Source organism: Macaca mulatta, chromosome 2, assembly GCF_049350105.2.
Source record: "Macaca mulatta isolate MMU2019108-1 chromosome 2, T2T-MMU8v2.0, whole genome shotgun sequence".
In the NCBI taxonomy this organism is placed as follows: domain Eukaryota; kingdom Metazoa; phylum Chordata; class Mammalia; order Primates; family Cercopithecidae; genus Macaca; species Macaca mulatta.
In genome coordinates, this window is record NC_133407.1 from 175,172,866 (window position 1) to 175,188,873 (window position 16,008).

The following is a 16,008-nucleotide window of genomic DNA, read 5'->3' on the forward strand; positions in this document are numbered from 1 at the left end:
AGTGGAAATAGATACCTCCATTTCACTGGGAATAAAACTTTGATTCACCATCTTTGAATTAATTGCCCTTTAGGTGCAATACCTTTGAGGTAAGAAAAAGATACTCAGGAAATTGTCATTGTGCTTTAGTCAGTGATGACTCCAAATATGGTGTCAGCTAGTCTGCCTCCCTCATTTTCAGAGATCCTTTAGAAATAGTGCATGAGCTGATCTTAATTACTTTCTTGATGATTAAGAGAGCTACACTGTCCCAAATGGTCACCTTCAAAAGCCTCTGGACTGGCTAAGCAGAGGGGCTGAATGTCCAGTAGGTATGCCCATGGAACATTTAAGAAGCAGTTGTGGGCAGCCAGATTGGGGCAGGCCAAAGTACATGAAGCAGTGAAAACTAAAAGATGGTGACATTTAGAGAAATAAGAAAGGGAGTGAAAAGGATAGAAGGAAGGGTCACAATGGTATCTTATTGTATGTGAGTTTTGATGAAAAGAGTACTGGCCGGCCAGGTAAAGTGTCAGCATGGTGACTGAGACTCAAGGGGCTGTGAAGTGCTAAAGTCCTTTACCTTCCCATGCAATGATGATGATACCATCTTGTACATTGGGCTCTCCATTGGCTTCAGTTATCCCAGGAGAAATCATAAGGTCTCAGAATTTTAGAGCTAGATGAACAGTTGGAGTTCAGACTTTCATAGAGATGATAAACTATTTTCTGGAGTTTTGTATAGATAAAGGCAGGCAGGCCTTGATTCAATGATGCTTATGTTGAAGAGGCTATAGATTTACCACTGTGCTCTTCCCACATTACGAAGTTAGCTGGTTGTCAAAGGTAAGGTAAAGCCTAAAGCCCAACTGCCCGGTGAAGTAATTGGTAGCCTTTTTCTGAGAAGAGGGTTGGACTTGGCTGTATGGTAGCCTTCATATGTGAAAATCTCTTGAACAGCTGGTCATGAGGAGCCTTGTCTAGTTAGAAGAGGCGCTTTCCTACTCTTTGTTATTAGGACCATAAGGAACAGGCTTCCTAATATTTACAAAATTTGTGATCTTTCTAACTCCAGATTTTTGCCCATGCTGTTTTTCCAGCCTGAAATGTACTTGCCTTTCTCCCAACCAATTAAATGTCAATATGTCCTCAAGTTCCATCAGAAGCTCTACTTTTATGTAAAAGCTTCCCTGCTTGCCATAGCCTATATAATCAAAATTACCTTTCTTTCATTGCATTGATAATCAGAACTAGTTAACTGTGTCACTGAATTTCAAATCACAGAGGAGAATCTGGTGCTGGAAAGACTGTGAACAGCAAACATATTATCCAGTATTTTGCCACCATAGCAGCCATGAGTGAACCCAGGAAAAAGCCGGTAAGTGTTTATATAGCTTGGCAGAAAAGATGAGGTGGCCCTATCCACTGGATCATGGAGGCTCTGTCCTGACCACTTTTGGGAAGTAAGGAGGCAACAAGTGCCACAGGACAATTTGCAAATCATAGAAAAGTTTTTTTTTTTTTAAATCTTTCCTTTGCTCCTTGAGAGGATCATCAAGTGCTCCAAACAATAACATGAAAACATTAATTACATAATCAATTTCACATCTGCTTAAAGGGGCATTTTCTGGCCTGGTCTTTGTTTGTTGGATCTGTAAGTTAAGTCCTCAAGATTCAAACCATCTTACCTAAAGTCTAGGGTCATCGGTGGCTTGGATATTTCTGAATCCCTTTAGCTACTGTGAGATATCAAATTCCCATAAATATGCACCAATAAAAGTTTTCTTCATTCATACCTAACTCCTGGATCAAGTTCTAAATGCCTAATGGACATATCCCTCAATGTTAATCACATACCACGTTCAGAAAAACCTTTGCCTTCCCTATTTAAAAAAAAAAAAAAAAGAAAAACTTGTTCATTTTAGTTTAGCTCCATTAACATGTTAATGGACATCATAATAACTAGAGGATAACTAAGACCATACACGTTGGTATGCAAAATAAAATTAGGTAATGCTGAATGGAACTCAAAATCAATGAGTTATTGAGCTGTTAGACCTCTCATTTTTCTATGTCTGGCATGATTATTTTGCTTTTTCAATTAGATACTGTATGTTTGCTGTTTTTGCAAAGTAAGAAATATATTAAAATAGTCATCTGGCTCAATTTTTAAACTATAGAAGTTTCTTTTCTAACGACCACATTCCTGAGTTTGATTACTGATTTCTTTGGATATCATTGAACTCTTTTATTTATAGATAGTTATATCTATAACTTTGTTTTTACAAGCATTTTAGATTTTTTTTTTTTTGGTGTGCGTTAAATGGTTTGGTTTAGCCATTGAGTTTTATGATATAATACAATACATAATATATAACACTTCTATGGAAATCTTTGCTCATATATATATAATGTTCTCTAACTTATTTGAAGGACAGTAAACCCATATTACTGAGAAGGGATATAATACTTATAAATCCATAAATTATTGAGTACGATGTACTATATACGTTCCCCCATAAAATGTGGAGTATTATATAGTAGAAGGGATATAAGAAGGGATATAATATTTATAAATCCATAAATTATTAAATACCATATACTATATAGTTACCCCCATAAAATGGGTCTTTGAGGCTGACTGGAAAACAACAAAGCCATGTAGATATGGTAGATAGGTCGATGATATGTTTTGGCCCATCAGCCTGAGCACACGTGATTCAAATTCAAGATCAATACTATTAAAAGTCACTACTCGGTGGGAACCTCTAGATTACTTAGGAAAAGAAGCAAGCAAAAGTGTAGTTTAATAACACCAAGAGTCTGTTGTATTATGCTAGGATAAATTTCCAGGTACAAAGATCAGATGGGAAGAGAGGAAGATTAATGATGGGGGAAATACATGATATGATATTTGTCTGTAAATAAGCTGGTATGTTTTTCTTTTTTATTTGGTGACGATTTTTTTTTTCCCACTCAGGCCAATGCCAACCAAAAAAGAAGCATTGCAAATAAATGAGCTCCCACGTATTCATAGGGGTATTGTATATTGTTAGCCTCTGTCATCCAACTGTTTTTCTGATTTCTCATTCCAAGATAATATAACCAAATTTGGAAGCAGGTTTTGGCCATTGGTTATCAAAGCAAGAATGGGGTTTGACCTGGAGATGGAGGGCTTGCCACATTACAGAATTCTACTAATAGCTTAATCAACTGTACTTCTCTTTCATGTGTCTCAGGGGGCGTTAGAAGAGCAAATCATGCAAGCGAATATTATCTTGGAAGCATTTGGAAATGCTAAAACCCTGAGAAATGACAACTCCTCTCGTTTTGTAAGTAACATGATTTAGCATAATATCAAAGTATAATTTGTATGCAATGGTAAAACTCATATGTAAGCACATAGGTATGAAAAAAATCCTAGAACACCAAAGAAGCTCTTTGATTAAAGTTTGTAATGTTAGATTTCTCACAAACATTTACCATCTATATCATTAAGACAATTAAATTTTTATAAATAAATATACATCTGAAGAGTTTCTATTTGGTCAATTTCAAGAAAAAAGCATTTATCTTAATAGTTTCAAATTCCACTCCCAGTAGAGAAGCTCACCCAAAAAAATTATAATCATGCCTTATATTTTATTACGTTGTACATATTTGAAATATTTTCTCCTTCGTAATTTCCTAAACCAGTAGGCACTTCCTAATTCACTTACTACAATTGCTGTTTGTACTCTTGCCTATGGCCTCCTTACCCCTGAATATTTTTCACTGAAGACTTTTTTGGGGGTCTGATGAGAAAGTGTTTTTAAGTAGCTTTTGATAGAACTCCCACGGAAGAGGAAGAATTTGGATTTCTAAACCTAGTTTAACAAATTCATATTATGCCAAGAATGAGTGGCAGGGAGCCACTGTATAATTCACAAGAAAATTTGCAGAAGGCTTCCTGTTTGAGTCTCCCGGCATAATTAAATAATAACCACATGCTGATTTGGCTAGTTTCCATCCAAAGCCTTAGAGCTGCTCTGTTCACATTTAGATGTGCTTACAGTGTCTGGCTGGTCATAGCAGGCACTAATACTGGTTCATAAAACAACTGGTAGATTTGGGATTTGTTAGAATGCTAAAGGACTTTCTGCTGAAACATGAAAGATAGAAAGCTGGGGAAAAAAAAGCAAGGGAAGAAAAAGGAAGGAATAGAGGGATGGAAAAAGAACATTTTTAAAAAGGAAAGAGGAAAGATAAGGAAAAAAATAAAAGGAAGAAAGGGAAAAACATCAGGTAAAAAGAAAGATAGCCAAGTGTGGTGGCTCATGCCTGTAACCCTAACATTTTGGGAGGCTGAAGTGGGCAGATCACTTGAGCCCAGGAGTTCGAGATCAGCCTGGGTAACACAGTGAGACTTTGTCTCTACTAAAAACACAAATATTAGCCTGGAGTGGTCGTGTGCACCTGTAGTCCCAGTTACTCAAGTGGCTGAGGCAGGAGGATGACTTGAACCCAGGTGTTTGAGGCTGCAATGAGCTATGATGATACTACTACACTCCGGCTGGGTGACAGAGCAGGAACTTGCCTTAAAAAACGATGAAGAAGAGAACAGAAAGGAGAGAAAAGTTGGAAAGACAGAAGGAAAGAAGTAGAGGAGAAAAATAAGCATGAAGATGGATCAATGGAAGGAAAGAAAGAAGAGAGAAGAAAAAAAAAAGGAGTTCAAAATAATCAAGAAATCTGGGTTAAAATTTTCAATTAATACTAAATAGATATGTATACATATACCTCTGTATATGTGTATGTGCACACATATATATGTACCTGCGCGGTTGTATGTATGGGTATATATACATGTGTGTTTGTGTGTGTGACTCCCACTGTCCTACATATTTTAATGTACCTGTTCGATCCCCCTGTACAGAGCTACTCACCTCTTCTTGCCAGGCTGCTGTCCTGCCCTGGTGCCTTCCTGGCATGGGCCGACCTCCACCAGGCTGACTTCCTCCCTGTTCCAGCATCCTCATCCCACAGGCTCTAGCTGCAACCAGATGGTGCCACCTCCTTAGCTGCATCTGGCATTCTGACATGGGTGCTGGCACCTCTGGACAGCATTTCTGCCCCTCTAGATCCTGCCTTATGGCTTTTCACTGATAAGGAAGAAAGAGTATCTGTCTATTCTTTAGGCCAAGGTGTGCTTTGAAACAAATTAGATCACATCACTCCTCTGCTTAAAACCTTACAATGTCTCCCAAGCACACAAAAAATAAAACCCTACCCTTTCCCATGTTCTACATGGCTTACATGATATGGAGTTTGTCTACCTCTTCAACTCCATTTTATGCCCCCTCTTTCTCTGACTTTCTAAGTTCTAGGATACTGGCTTTTCTTTTGATTTTATGTCAGAGCTGTTGCAGTAACTGCTTACCCACTAGCCTATAAGGTTTGTGAGGGTAGGGACCATGTCTATTTTTCTTATGTGGTATCTCTAGTGCCTAGAAGGTTACCTGGATCTTAGTAGATGCTCAATGAATGTTGGTGAATGAACAAACAAATATGATGAGGAAATATTTTTATTATCTTTAGATAAGAACAGTGAGGCCCAGAGAGATTTCACAGTGCCCGCAAGAATACACAGGTAGCAATCAGCAGATTTGGGGCTACAAGCCAGAACCACTGCTAGTCCTGACAATCATTCTGGCTTCCTCCAGATATTAGCTGGTGCTATCTCATCTCAAACCCACATTGCATTTTTCTGTTCTTTTTTTTTTTTTTTTTTTTGGTTTGTTTGTTTCTTACTTTTGAGGAAGTAGTCGTTTTGAGAGTTACATATAGTGAAGCCATTGCAAGTGCTTGGAAAATTTGAATAGGAAACTGTGTTCTGTGTCTGAGTGTGTTCTGTGTCCACACTAGGGCAAATTCATCAGGATGCACTTTGGTGCCAGAGGCATGCTGTCATCTGTGGACATTGATATCTGTAAGTAGTCATTGCACTATCTGATTACTTTTTTTCCTTCTTCCTTCTTTTCTTTTCTTTTCTTTTCTTTTCTTTCTTTTCTTTTCTTTCCTTTCCTTTTCTCTCTCTCTCTTTCTCTTTCTCCCTTCCTTCTTTCTTTCTTTTCTTTTCTTTCTTGACAGGGTCTCACTCTGTTGTTCAGGCTGGAGTGCCATGGCACGATCATGGCTCACTGCAGCCTCAAACTCCTGGGATCAAGCAATCCTCTACCTCAGCCTCTCAAGTAGCTGCAGCTACAGGCATGTGCCACCATGCCCAGCTAATTTTTAAAATTTTTCTTTGTGGAAACGGGGTCTCACTATGTTGCACAGGCTGGTTTCAAACTCCTGGCCTCAAGTGCTCCTCCCACCTCGGCCTCCCAAAATGCTGGGATTACAGTTGTGAGCCACTGCACTCAGCCTGATTACTTTTGTTCTACATTTTGCAAGAATGCCTAAGTATGAATCTTTATTCATTTCTCATCATCCAGATTTTCTTGAAAAGTCCAGGGTGATTTTCCAGCAGCCTGGAGAGAGGAACTACCACATATTCTATCAAATTCTATCTGGACAAAAAGAGCTTCATGGTAAGTGTAGGATTCTGGAGCTTAGGGTTATTCCAAAACAAGAAAAATAAGCCATATTTGGGGGATGAAAAAGTGTTATTCAGTAAGTTTCTTAGCCTATTTAGACTTCAGTATATTCATCCTTAAAACTTAGGGAGTTGAACCAATTATAGAACTAGTGTTGTATAATTTTATATGGACAGACAGTAAATGGCAACACTTCTTTTTCAATTTGGTAGCAAAAGGAAGAAGAGTGTTTGAAAGTGGGTAGGATACCCAGCAGAGGTGAGTGGGTGAGTGTGTGTGTGTGTGTGTGTGTGTGTGTGTGTGTGTGTATAAAAGCATTAATTTAAGGCCTTAATTAGAACTACATGAGTGGTAAAGATAAGAGACCCGGGGAGGGAGATAGCATCATAGTGTGTGGTGGTCAATGGGAGTTTCCTCTCTTTTTTCTTTTTTAGTAGAGATGGGGTTTCACCATGTTGGCCAGGCTGGTCTCAAACTCCTGGCCTCAAGAAATCCTCCCACCTTGGCCTCCCAAAGTGCTGGGATTACAGGTGTGAACCACCGTGTCTGGCTCAGGAGTTTTATAAAGAAGGGGAATTTAGGTTGGGAAACGAAGAATGGGAAGGGGATTCAGTCGACAAAGTGAAGAGTGGAGGCTACTTCTGGTAGGAGGAAGAGTGTACACAATGTTGGGAAAGGGCAAAGCAGGAGCAGGGAACAGAGAGACCAGTTTGACTAAAGGAAAAGATTTGCATAGAGGAATAGTGGAGATTTTATTCTGATGGTTTCTGAACTCAGGGAGTTGGCAGAGCAAGTGTGTGAGTGTGTTGTGGGGAGTGAGGCAATAGGAGGTCATGATTTATTGAGGGCAGTATTTGGGACGATTAAGCTGGTAATGGGCAGGATGGTGTGGAGGCAGAGATTTGGATGGAAGGGATTGCAAATGTCCCAGTATGAGATGACAAGACAGTGATCTAAAAGAGTGTCTGGGAATGGAAGGGTGGGGGAAAAGGGATAGATGCATGGAAGAATAAACAGGTCTTGGTAGTGACTGAATGTAGGAGTGAGGAAGAGTGATGAGTCAAAAATATCCCCAAGTTTTGTGATTTGATTAGGAGAATGATAGTGCCATAAACATAAAATAAGAAAAAATCCCTGTGGAATAAGGGAATGAATTTCATGTATTTATTCAACAAATATTTATTCTGGAGCTTCCATGTGTACATCAGGCACTGCTTTTTAATCATGGGGGGTACAGTGGTGATACAAGATAGACAGGCCTCTGCCCTTCTGAGCTTATAGTCTAGTGTGGAAGACAGGCAACAAACAAGTACAGAATATATGATCTAGGCTGGGCATAGTGACTCATGCCTGTAATCCCAACACTTTGGGAGACTGAGGCAGGTGGATTGCTTGAGGTCAGGAGTTTGAGACCAGCCTGGCTAACATGATAAAACCCAGTGTCTAGTAAAAATATGAAACTTAGCCAGGCATGGTGGCAGGTGCTAGTAATTGTGGCTACTTGGGAGGCTGAGGCAGGAGAATCACTTGAACCTGGGAGGCAGAGGTTGCAGTGAGCCAAGAATGTGCCACTGCACTCTAGCCTGGGAGACAGAGTGAGACTCTGTCTCAAAAAAGAAAAAAACAAATGCTCTAATTTCTTTGTAGGTTATATGGCAGATGAATAAAGAAAAATAAAGTGCAGTGAGGGGACAGAAAGAAATGGGGTTTGGTAGGGTTGTGGATAGTTCTATTTTAGATGAAATTGTCAGGGAATTTCTCTGAAAAGACAATATTTTTACAGACACCTCAATAAGTAAGGGAGCAAGTAGGCAAAGATTTCCAGGAATAAAATTCCAGGAGGAGGGAACAGTGAGTGCAAAGGTCCTGAGGAAGGAATGCATTTGATTTACTATTGGAATAGCAAAATGGCCACTGTGGGTGGTAGAGAGGGTAACATAGGGTAAAGTAGGCAGGGGTTAGACCATGCAGCACATTGTAGACCATGGTAGAGAGTTTAAAGTGGCATAGGGATTCATTGGAAGGAGAGAATGACATGCTGATTTGATTTCCAAGGTATTGTATTTGAGGTAAGCTTTTGAGGACAACAATGCTCCCACAGAAGTGGACGTAGGATAAGATTACAGATCCAGGCTAGTGAACTGATGGGAACAATTTTCCCAGTCCATTATGCTTAGATTAAGTATGGTATAAATCTAGCAGTGTTTTGACTACTTGGTCTTTAAAGTACCCTTACCAAATGGGGAAAGCTCTGCGAACGAGACAATTATTTTTGCCATAGATGTAATTGGTGTTATGTAAGCAGTACATTCTCTTCCCCACCTTCTCTTCACCTCAACCTGGAACAGGATTTTTTTTGGTCTTCCATTGATTAACCCTATCAAATCTAACACTCTTGACATGTGTTTCTGGATGGTATAGGGCGACTGACACATAAGATCTGATGAAGGTACCAGCAGAGACTGCAAGATTACTTTCAGAGCATCTCTGTTTACTAATAGAAGCATCTGATGCCTTTGGGCTGCTATGGAAAATTCATGCTTATCTTGAATTCATTTATCTCCTTCAGTCTTTGGGGGTTGCTGAGATTGATTACTGTGCAAAGCCTGACATCTGGTGGTCCAAACTGGGTATTGTCAGTCTACCTGTTTTAGCACCCATTGTCCTTTTGGGGGACATTTTAAAAGATGATCTGGAACTCTTACCATCCATGTTTGCCAAAGAAGAGCTTCAGAGTATCCTGAGGCTTAATACAAGAGGGCATATCTTAACAATATGAGGATGATGTCCACATATCCTGAAATATGAGGATTTGTCCACACTACAAAAGAATTGGGTATGGAAATCACAGCAGAGAGGCTGGCCAACCACTGAAGGAGTCAAGGAAATGAGGTGACATGTTACCTCAGAGCCAGTCCCTATTTGACCTCTACATGGCCATGAGTACCCCTTCACCCCTTTGCTCTCAATTATATCTGACCCTTGTTCCAGGCATAGCTAAGACTCATTTCTTCAGTTCTTTTGGACAGGGCTCATTCAAAATCCTTAGTTCTCACTGCCATCTGCATAGCTTGGTCCTACGTATATTTTCCCTTTTCTTTTCTTTTTCTTTTGACTTTTTTTGTTTCTATTTATTTATTGTACCTATTCTTGCTATTCAACTAGTGTATAGATTCCAGGAGTGATGATAAGTGACCAAGAGGTCCTTCCATATTGGAATCCTTGACATTTGGCCTCATACCCTGAGTGTTCGCTTCATAAACTATACAACAATCATGCATCATCATGAGAGAATCTACTGAATGAATGGGAAAAAATACTTGCAAACTGTATATCAATAAGGGGTTAATATCTAAAGTATATAAAGAACTCAACTCAATAGCAAGAAAACAACCAGATTAAAAAATGGATAAAGGACCTGACAGACGTTTCTCCAAAGAAGACATGCAAATGACCAACAGGTCTGTGAGAAAAGACTCAACATCAATAATCATCACAGAAATGCAAAGCAAAAACCACAATGAGATATTGTCTTGCTATCAGAAGACAAGAGATAATAAATGTCGGCAAGGATGTGAAGAAAAGGGAACTCTTGTTCACTGTTGAGTCAACTATAAATTAGCACAGTTATTATGAAAAATGGTATGAAAGTTAATCAAAAAATTACAAATAGAACTACCTTATGATCCAGTTATCTCACTACTGGGAATACATCCAAGGGAAATGAACTCAGTATCCTGAAGAAATACCTGTACCTCCATGTTCACTGCAGCATTGTTCACAATTGCCGAGATAGAGAAACAACCTAAGTGTCCATGAAGGATGAATGGATAAGAAAATGTGGTCTATATACACAATAGGATACTATTATGCCTTAAAGAAAAAGAAGGAAATCTTGGCTGGGTATGGTAGCTCATGACTGTAATCCCAACACTTTGGGAGGCCCAGGAGGGAGGATTGCTTGAGCCCAGGAGTTCAAGGTCAGCCTGAGTAACATAGCAAGACCCTGTTTCTATAAAAAATTAAAAAATTAGTTGATCATGGTGGCATGCACCTGTGGTCTCAGCTACTAGGGAGGCTGAAGTGGGAGAATCACTTGAGCCTGGGAGATTGAGGCTTCAGTGAGCTGTGATCGTGCCACCGCACCTTAGCCTGGGTGACAGAGTGAGACCCTGTCTCAAAAAAAGAAAAGAAAAGAAAAGAACATCTTGTTATTTTTGTCAAGTATGGCAACGTGGATGAACCTGAAGGATATTATGCTAAGTGAAATAAGGCAGGGACAGAAAGACAAATACCACATTATCTCACCCATGTGGAATCTAAAAAAGTTGAATAAGTTCAGAAGATCTATTGTACAACGCAGTGATTATAGTTAATAACCATGTATTATATGCTTGAAATGGTTAACAGAGTAGATTTTAAATATTCTCACCACACAAAAAAATAAGTATGTGAAATGATGATACATTACTTAGCTGGAATAAGCCATTCCGCAATGTATACATGTATCAAAACATCATGTTGTACACCATAAATATATACAATTTTAAATTGTCAATTTAAAAAATAAAAATCATTTAAAAAACAAGTACTGTAAAAAATTTTACAGGTCATTTTTATTAAAATACATATATTAACCTTCTGCTTGATTTAAGCTAGGCCAATTTTGTTTTATTTTTAAAGTTTTATAAAACAAATTTATTGAAGTACCTTTCAACTAAAGTACACGGCATGTGTTTTAAGTATATAACAGGTAAGTGTTAACATATATATGTGTGTGTATGAAACTGTCACCACAATCAACATAATGCATGTATACTTTCAAAAGTGTGCTTGGATCTTCAGAAGGTCCTTGGACCTCCCTCCTGTCCCTTCTCACTCATTGGAGCCCTCCTCTCCCAGCCCCAGTCCCTAAGCAACCACTAATATGCTTTCTGTCACCATAGATTAGTTTGTATTTTCTAGAATGTTTAAAGACAAAACAAAAAAAATAGAGTGTATATTCTTCTTGTCAGGCTTATTTCACCCAGCATAATTATTTTGAAATTCTTCCATGTTCTAGCACGTATTTATAGTTCATTCCTTTGTTTGCTGAATAATAATCCACTGTATGGATGTACAACAGTTTGTTAGCCCATTCAACTGCAGATGGTCATTTGACTTGTTTTCTAACAAAGCTGCTGTGAACGTTTATGTAGCCCAATTTCTTTGTTTCTGAGATTTGGGGTTCAAGATAACCGACTTTCACTTCATTGAGCAATAAATAGAAAAATAAGATCAGCTCAAGAAAACTTCATTGGGATCAAGTGTTGGGCAGTGAGAGGTTAACGTGATTCTGCCAAGTCAGTTGATGCGTGGCTGACAGCCTGCCTCTGCTTCGGCCTGGATTATGTTTCCTGACTAAGTGAATCATGTCAGGACTCTTAGACATATCAGGGTGCAGCATTGAACACAGCAGCTGACTTATGGATCCCTTGAAAGACAGACTCAGCTCCCTAATAGGGAGGATGTGATGTGACAGGGTTGCCCTGCTAATGTTCCCTGGGCGCTGACCCCAGGGTCTGACTGCTTCCTAGCTTTTGAAACTCAGATCTGTTCTACTTATAATTTTACAAAATACCGTTGTCCTCCAGCCCTCAGTCATAAATCTAGGCCAAATTCCTGTTTTCAAAGTTTTACCAGCACACATTGTCTGTGTTTTGTTGTTGTTGTTATTCGTTTGTTTTTGTTTTTTTGCACCAATTGAAACTGCTGCAATTGAATCTGCTTTTGGAATTTGCCAGCCTGTCTTCTCTTGGGAGGCATTAACACATTACTGACAAGTTAATAGAGGGCAAACATTGATTGTAGAAGTTTGGGTCTAAAATATGGATTTTATTTTAGCTTGTTTACAAGTATGATTTAAACCGTAAACTGTGAATATTGACCCATTATTTTCTAAGGCCTTGCGGATTTCTTTAAGCTGTTTAACGAATGGTTTTCCCACTCTAGACATGCTCCTGGTGTCTGCAAATCCCTCAGACTTCCACTTTTGCTCCTGTGGAGCAGTTACTGTGGAGAGCTTGGATGATGCTGAAGAATTGCTGGCCACAGAAGTAAGGCTTGTTAGTTGTCAAAGCGAAATCTGGTAATGGCAATGAGAAATGAAAGACAGCATCTTAGAGTTCTGTTCTTCAGGGACCCAGAGAAGTGGTCTTGCTTCCATAGGGGTGTAGGGCTGCTTCTGTCCAAAGTTTACTGACTTACGAGAAAACTGCACATTGTCAATATAGTAACTTTGGAAGCTATGAAAAAGTAGAAAGATATTTCAACTCAGTGGCAAACATCTCTTTTATTTGGTGTATATCTTTACAGTCTTTATTCTGTTTTTATCTATTTGCAGCTGCTTTTGTATGGTCATGTTAGTGTTTTTTGTTTTTTACCAAAAGACTGTAATTATGCTGCATATACATTTGGCATATAGAATTTGCTTTCTCAGTTTAATCGTTTAAGCATTTCAAGTATCTTTAGGAACTCTTCATAAACATTTAAGTGGGTACTTAAGATTTTATCAGGCATTTGTGCTGTTGTTTATTGAGCTATTCTCCTAGTGTTAGACTCAAGATTTTTTTTCACTCCCACTGAGGTGAATATCTCTGTAGCTTAACACTTTTTCTGTATATCAGATTCACCTTATGCTAGGTTCCTAGAAGTGAAAATACGAAGGATTATGAATTTTTTATAGTCTCTTGGTACATATTCTAAATTAACCACTAGAAAGATTGGACCAATTTTTTCCCTCTTGGGGTGTATGAGAATGCACATCTTGTGCAGTGGATACTTAGGATGCAATTTTATGGTGAGGTGGCTTTTCTTAAACATTTCTTTTCACCAGTCTTTGAAATGTGTCTGCTCTAGAATAAAGTCAGGAGAACACATGGGATCACAGAAACAAGCAACTCAGCAGATATGGTGCTTTCTGCCATAACCACGAAAGGCAAAATAATTGACCTGATACAGCCAGTTAGTGATCTGTTGCTGGAAGGAACCAGAGAGAGGCAGGGCATTGAAGGAAAGTTCTAAAACTACTGGGGAATAAACAAGCCTAGTCTTGTGCCTTCCTAATTCTCTTTTAAAGGGATGAGCAGACTGCGGGTGACCAAGTGCCAACAGGGCTGATTTGCATTGCTTTGAACAGAGCTGTCTATCTCATTCCCTTCAGCCCACAGCCCCGAGGTGTAACAGCGGGGGTGAGGTGCTCACTGCAGCCATTAGGCAAATGAAGACAGGGCCATCTGTTTCTGTTTTTACAGCAAGCCATGGACATCTTGGGCTTTCTTCCTGATGAGAAGTATGGATGCTATAAACTCACTGGAGCCATCATGCACTTTGGAAACATGAAATTTAAACAGAAACCTAGAGAAGAGCAACTGGAAGCAGATGGCACAGAAAGTAAGAATTACTTTGAAGATACGGTATATACTTCAAATCCCTGGGCCCAAGCCTGCCCCCTTTTCCTTGCAGTTAACCTCACCTCTTACTTAAAATTAATCAATAGTGTCTCCCTTGGTTGCTGTTCTTCAAAAATGGTTCTGTCAACTACCATTCTAATGTAGAATCCTCCTATCACAGAATAAGAAGCACTCCTCAATAATTATTGATGATCCAGTCAATTTGCTAAACTTGGGTGAAAGAGAATGCCTTTAGCACATAGATTATTGAGAACAATGAGAGAAAGGAACGAATCATGGCCGGACACGATGGCTCACACTTGTGATCCCAGCACTTTGGGAGGCTGAGGCAGGTGGATCACTTGAGGCCAGGAGTTCAAGACCAGCCTGGCCAATATAGCGAAACCATGTCTCTACTGAAAATACAAAAAATTGGCCGAGAGTGGTGGCGCACACCTATAATCCCAGCTACATGGGAGGCTGAGGCATGAGAATTGCTGGAACCCAGGAGGCAGAGGTTGCAGTGAGCTAAGATGGCACCATGGGCGATAGAGCAAGACTCAGTCTCAAAAAAATAAATAAATAAAATAAAATAAAAATAATAAGGAGCAAATTATGATAAAATGTATTAAATGACATAATGGAGATGTGAACTAAGGCCCTTGGAATTCCCGCGGGATGTAACTAACTCATAGGGGTGAGACCAGGAGGCTTTATTTCCCCTTGTTTTTTTTTCCACATTTAAAAAAAGCTATACTCTTTTCTGCTTACCAGAAAGATTTATGGTACCTTACAATGAATGATCTGTCTAGAATGATCATTAAAATAAATCCCCACAATTATGAAAAGAAGAAAGCATAGTTATTCCATTTAATATTAAAATTCCTTACAACTGAAATGAAAAGAGAAAACCCATTCATTCAACTCTTTCAACAACTAATTTTTTAAATTTTATATTTTTAATGCATGAAACATACATAACATACAATTTACAATTTTAGCCACGTTTAAGTGTACAGTTCAGTGGCATGAAGAACACTCACATTGTTATATAATTAGCAATGTAATCCACTGCTAGAAGTTTTTCATCATTTCAACCTCAATAAACTATGTACTTATTAAACCCAGACTCCCTATTATCCCCTTCCGGTACTCCTGGTAACCACTGTTTTACTTTCTGACTCTAGGCACCTTATGTAAGCGTAATCATATGATATTTGACCTTTTGTAACTGGCTTATTTCACTTAGCATAATGTCTTCAAGGTTCATCCATGTCGTAGCATGTATCAAAATTTCATTCCTTTCTAAGGCTAAATAATATTCCAGTGTGTGCATATAACACATTTATCTTTTCATCAGTCTATGGACACTTGGTTGCTTCCACTTTTTGGCTATTATGAGTAATGCTGCTATGAATGTTGGTATATAAATATCTGTTTGAGTCTCTGCCTTCAATTCATTTGTGTATATACCTACAAGTGGAATTGCTAGAATAAATGGTAAATCTGTTATTTTTTTAGGAACCATCATATTGTTTTCCACAGTGGCCATACCTCTTTACATTTTCACCAGGAATGCACGAAGGTTCCAGTTTCTTCACATCCATGCCAGCATTTGTTGTTTTCTGTTTTTTGGTTTTGTTTTTTATAGTAGCCATCTTTATGGGTATAAAGTAGTATCTTATTGTGGTTTTGATTTGCATTTCCTTCCTGGTTGGTGATGTTGAACATCTTTTTATGTGCTTATTGGCCATTCGTATATCTTTTGAGAAATGTCTATTTAAGTCCTTTGCCTATTTTTAAAATTAGGTTATTTGTTTTTTTGTTGTTTGACAAATAAGTTTTCTGGTTTTTTTTTTTTTTTTTTTTTGAGACAGAGTCTTGCTCTGTGGCTCAGGCTGGAGTACAGGGGGGCAATCTCGGCTCCCTGCACCTTCTGTTTCCCAGGTTCAAGCAATTCTTGTGCCTCAGCCTTCCGAGTAGCTGGGATTACAAGTGCACCACTATGCTGGGCTAATTTT

General features: G+C 38.8%; 1 protein-coding gene across 1 annotated transcript in view; it reads left to right on the forward strand.

The window, feature by feature from the left end:
• The window catches only part of MYH15 (myosin heavy chain 15), a 129,576-nt gene that overhangs the window by 11,081 nt on the left and 102,487 nt on the right, over positions 1 to 16,008 (forward strand). Inside the window, exons 6-11 of the mRNA XM_077994122.1 lie at positions 1,264 to 1,357; positions 3,219 to 3,311; positions 5,884 to 5,947; positions 6,456 to 6,551; positions 12,549 to 12,652; positions 13,850 to 14,011. Coding sequence (XP_077850248.1) covers positions 1,264 to 1,357; positions 3,219 to 3,311; positions 5,884 to 5,947; positions 6,456 to 6,551; positions 12,549 to 12,652; positions 13,850 to 14,011 — 613 coding nt within the window. The remainder of the gene's footprint in view (positions 1 to 1,263; positions 1,358 to 3,218; positions 3,312 to 5,883; positions 5,948 to 6,455; positions 6,552 to 12,548; positions 12,653 to 13,849; positions 14,012 to 16,008) is intronic.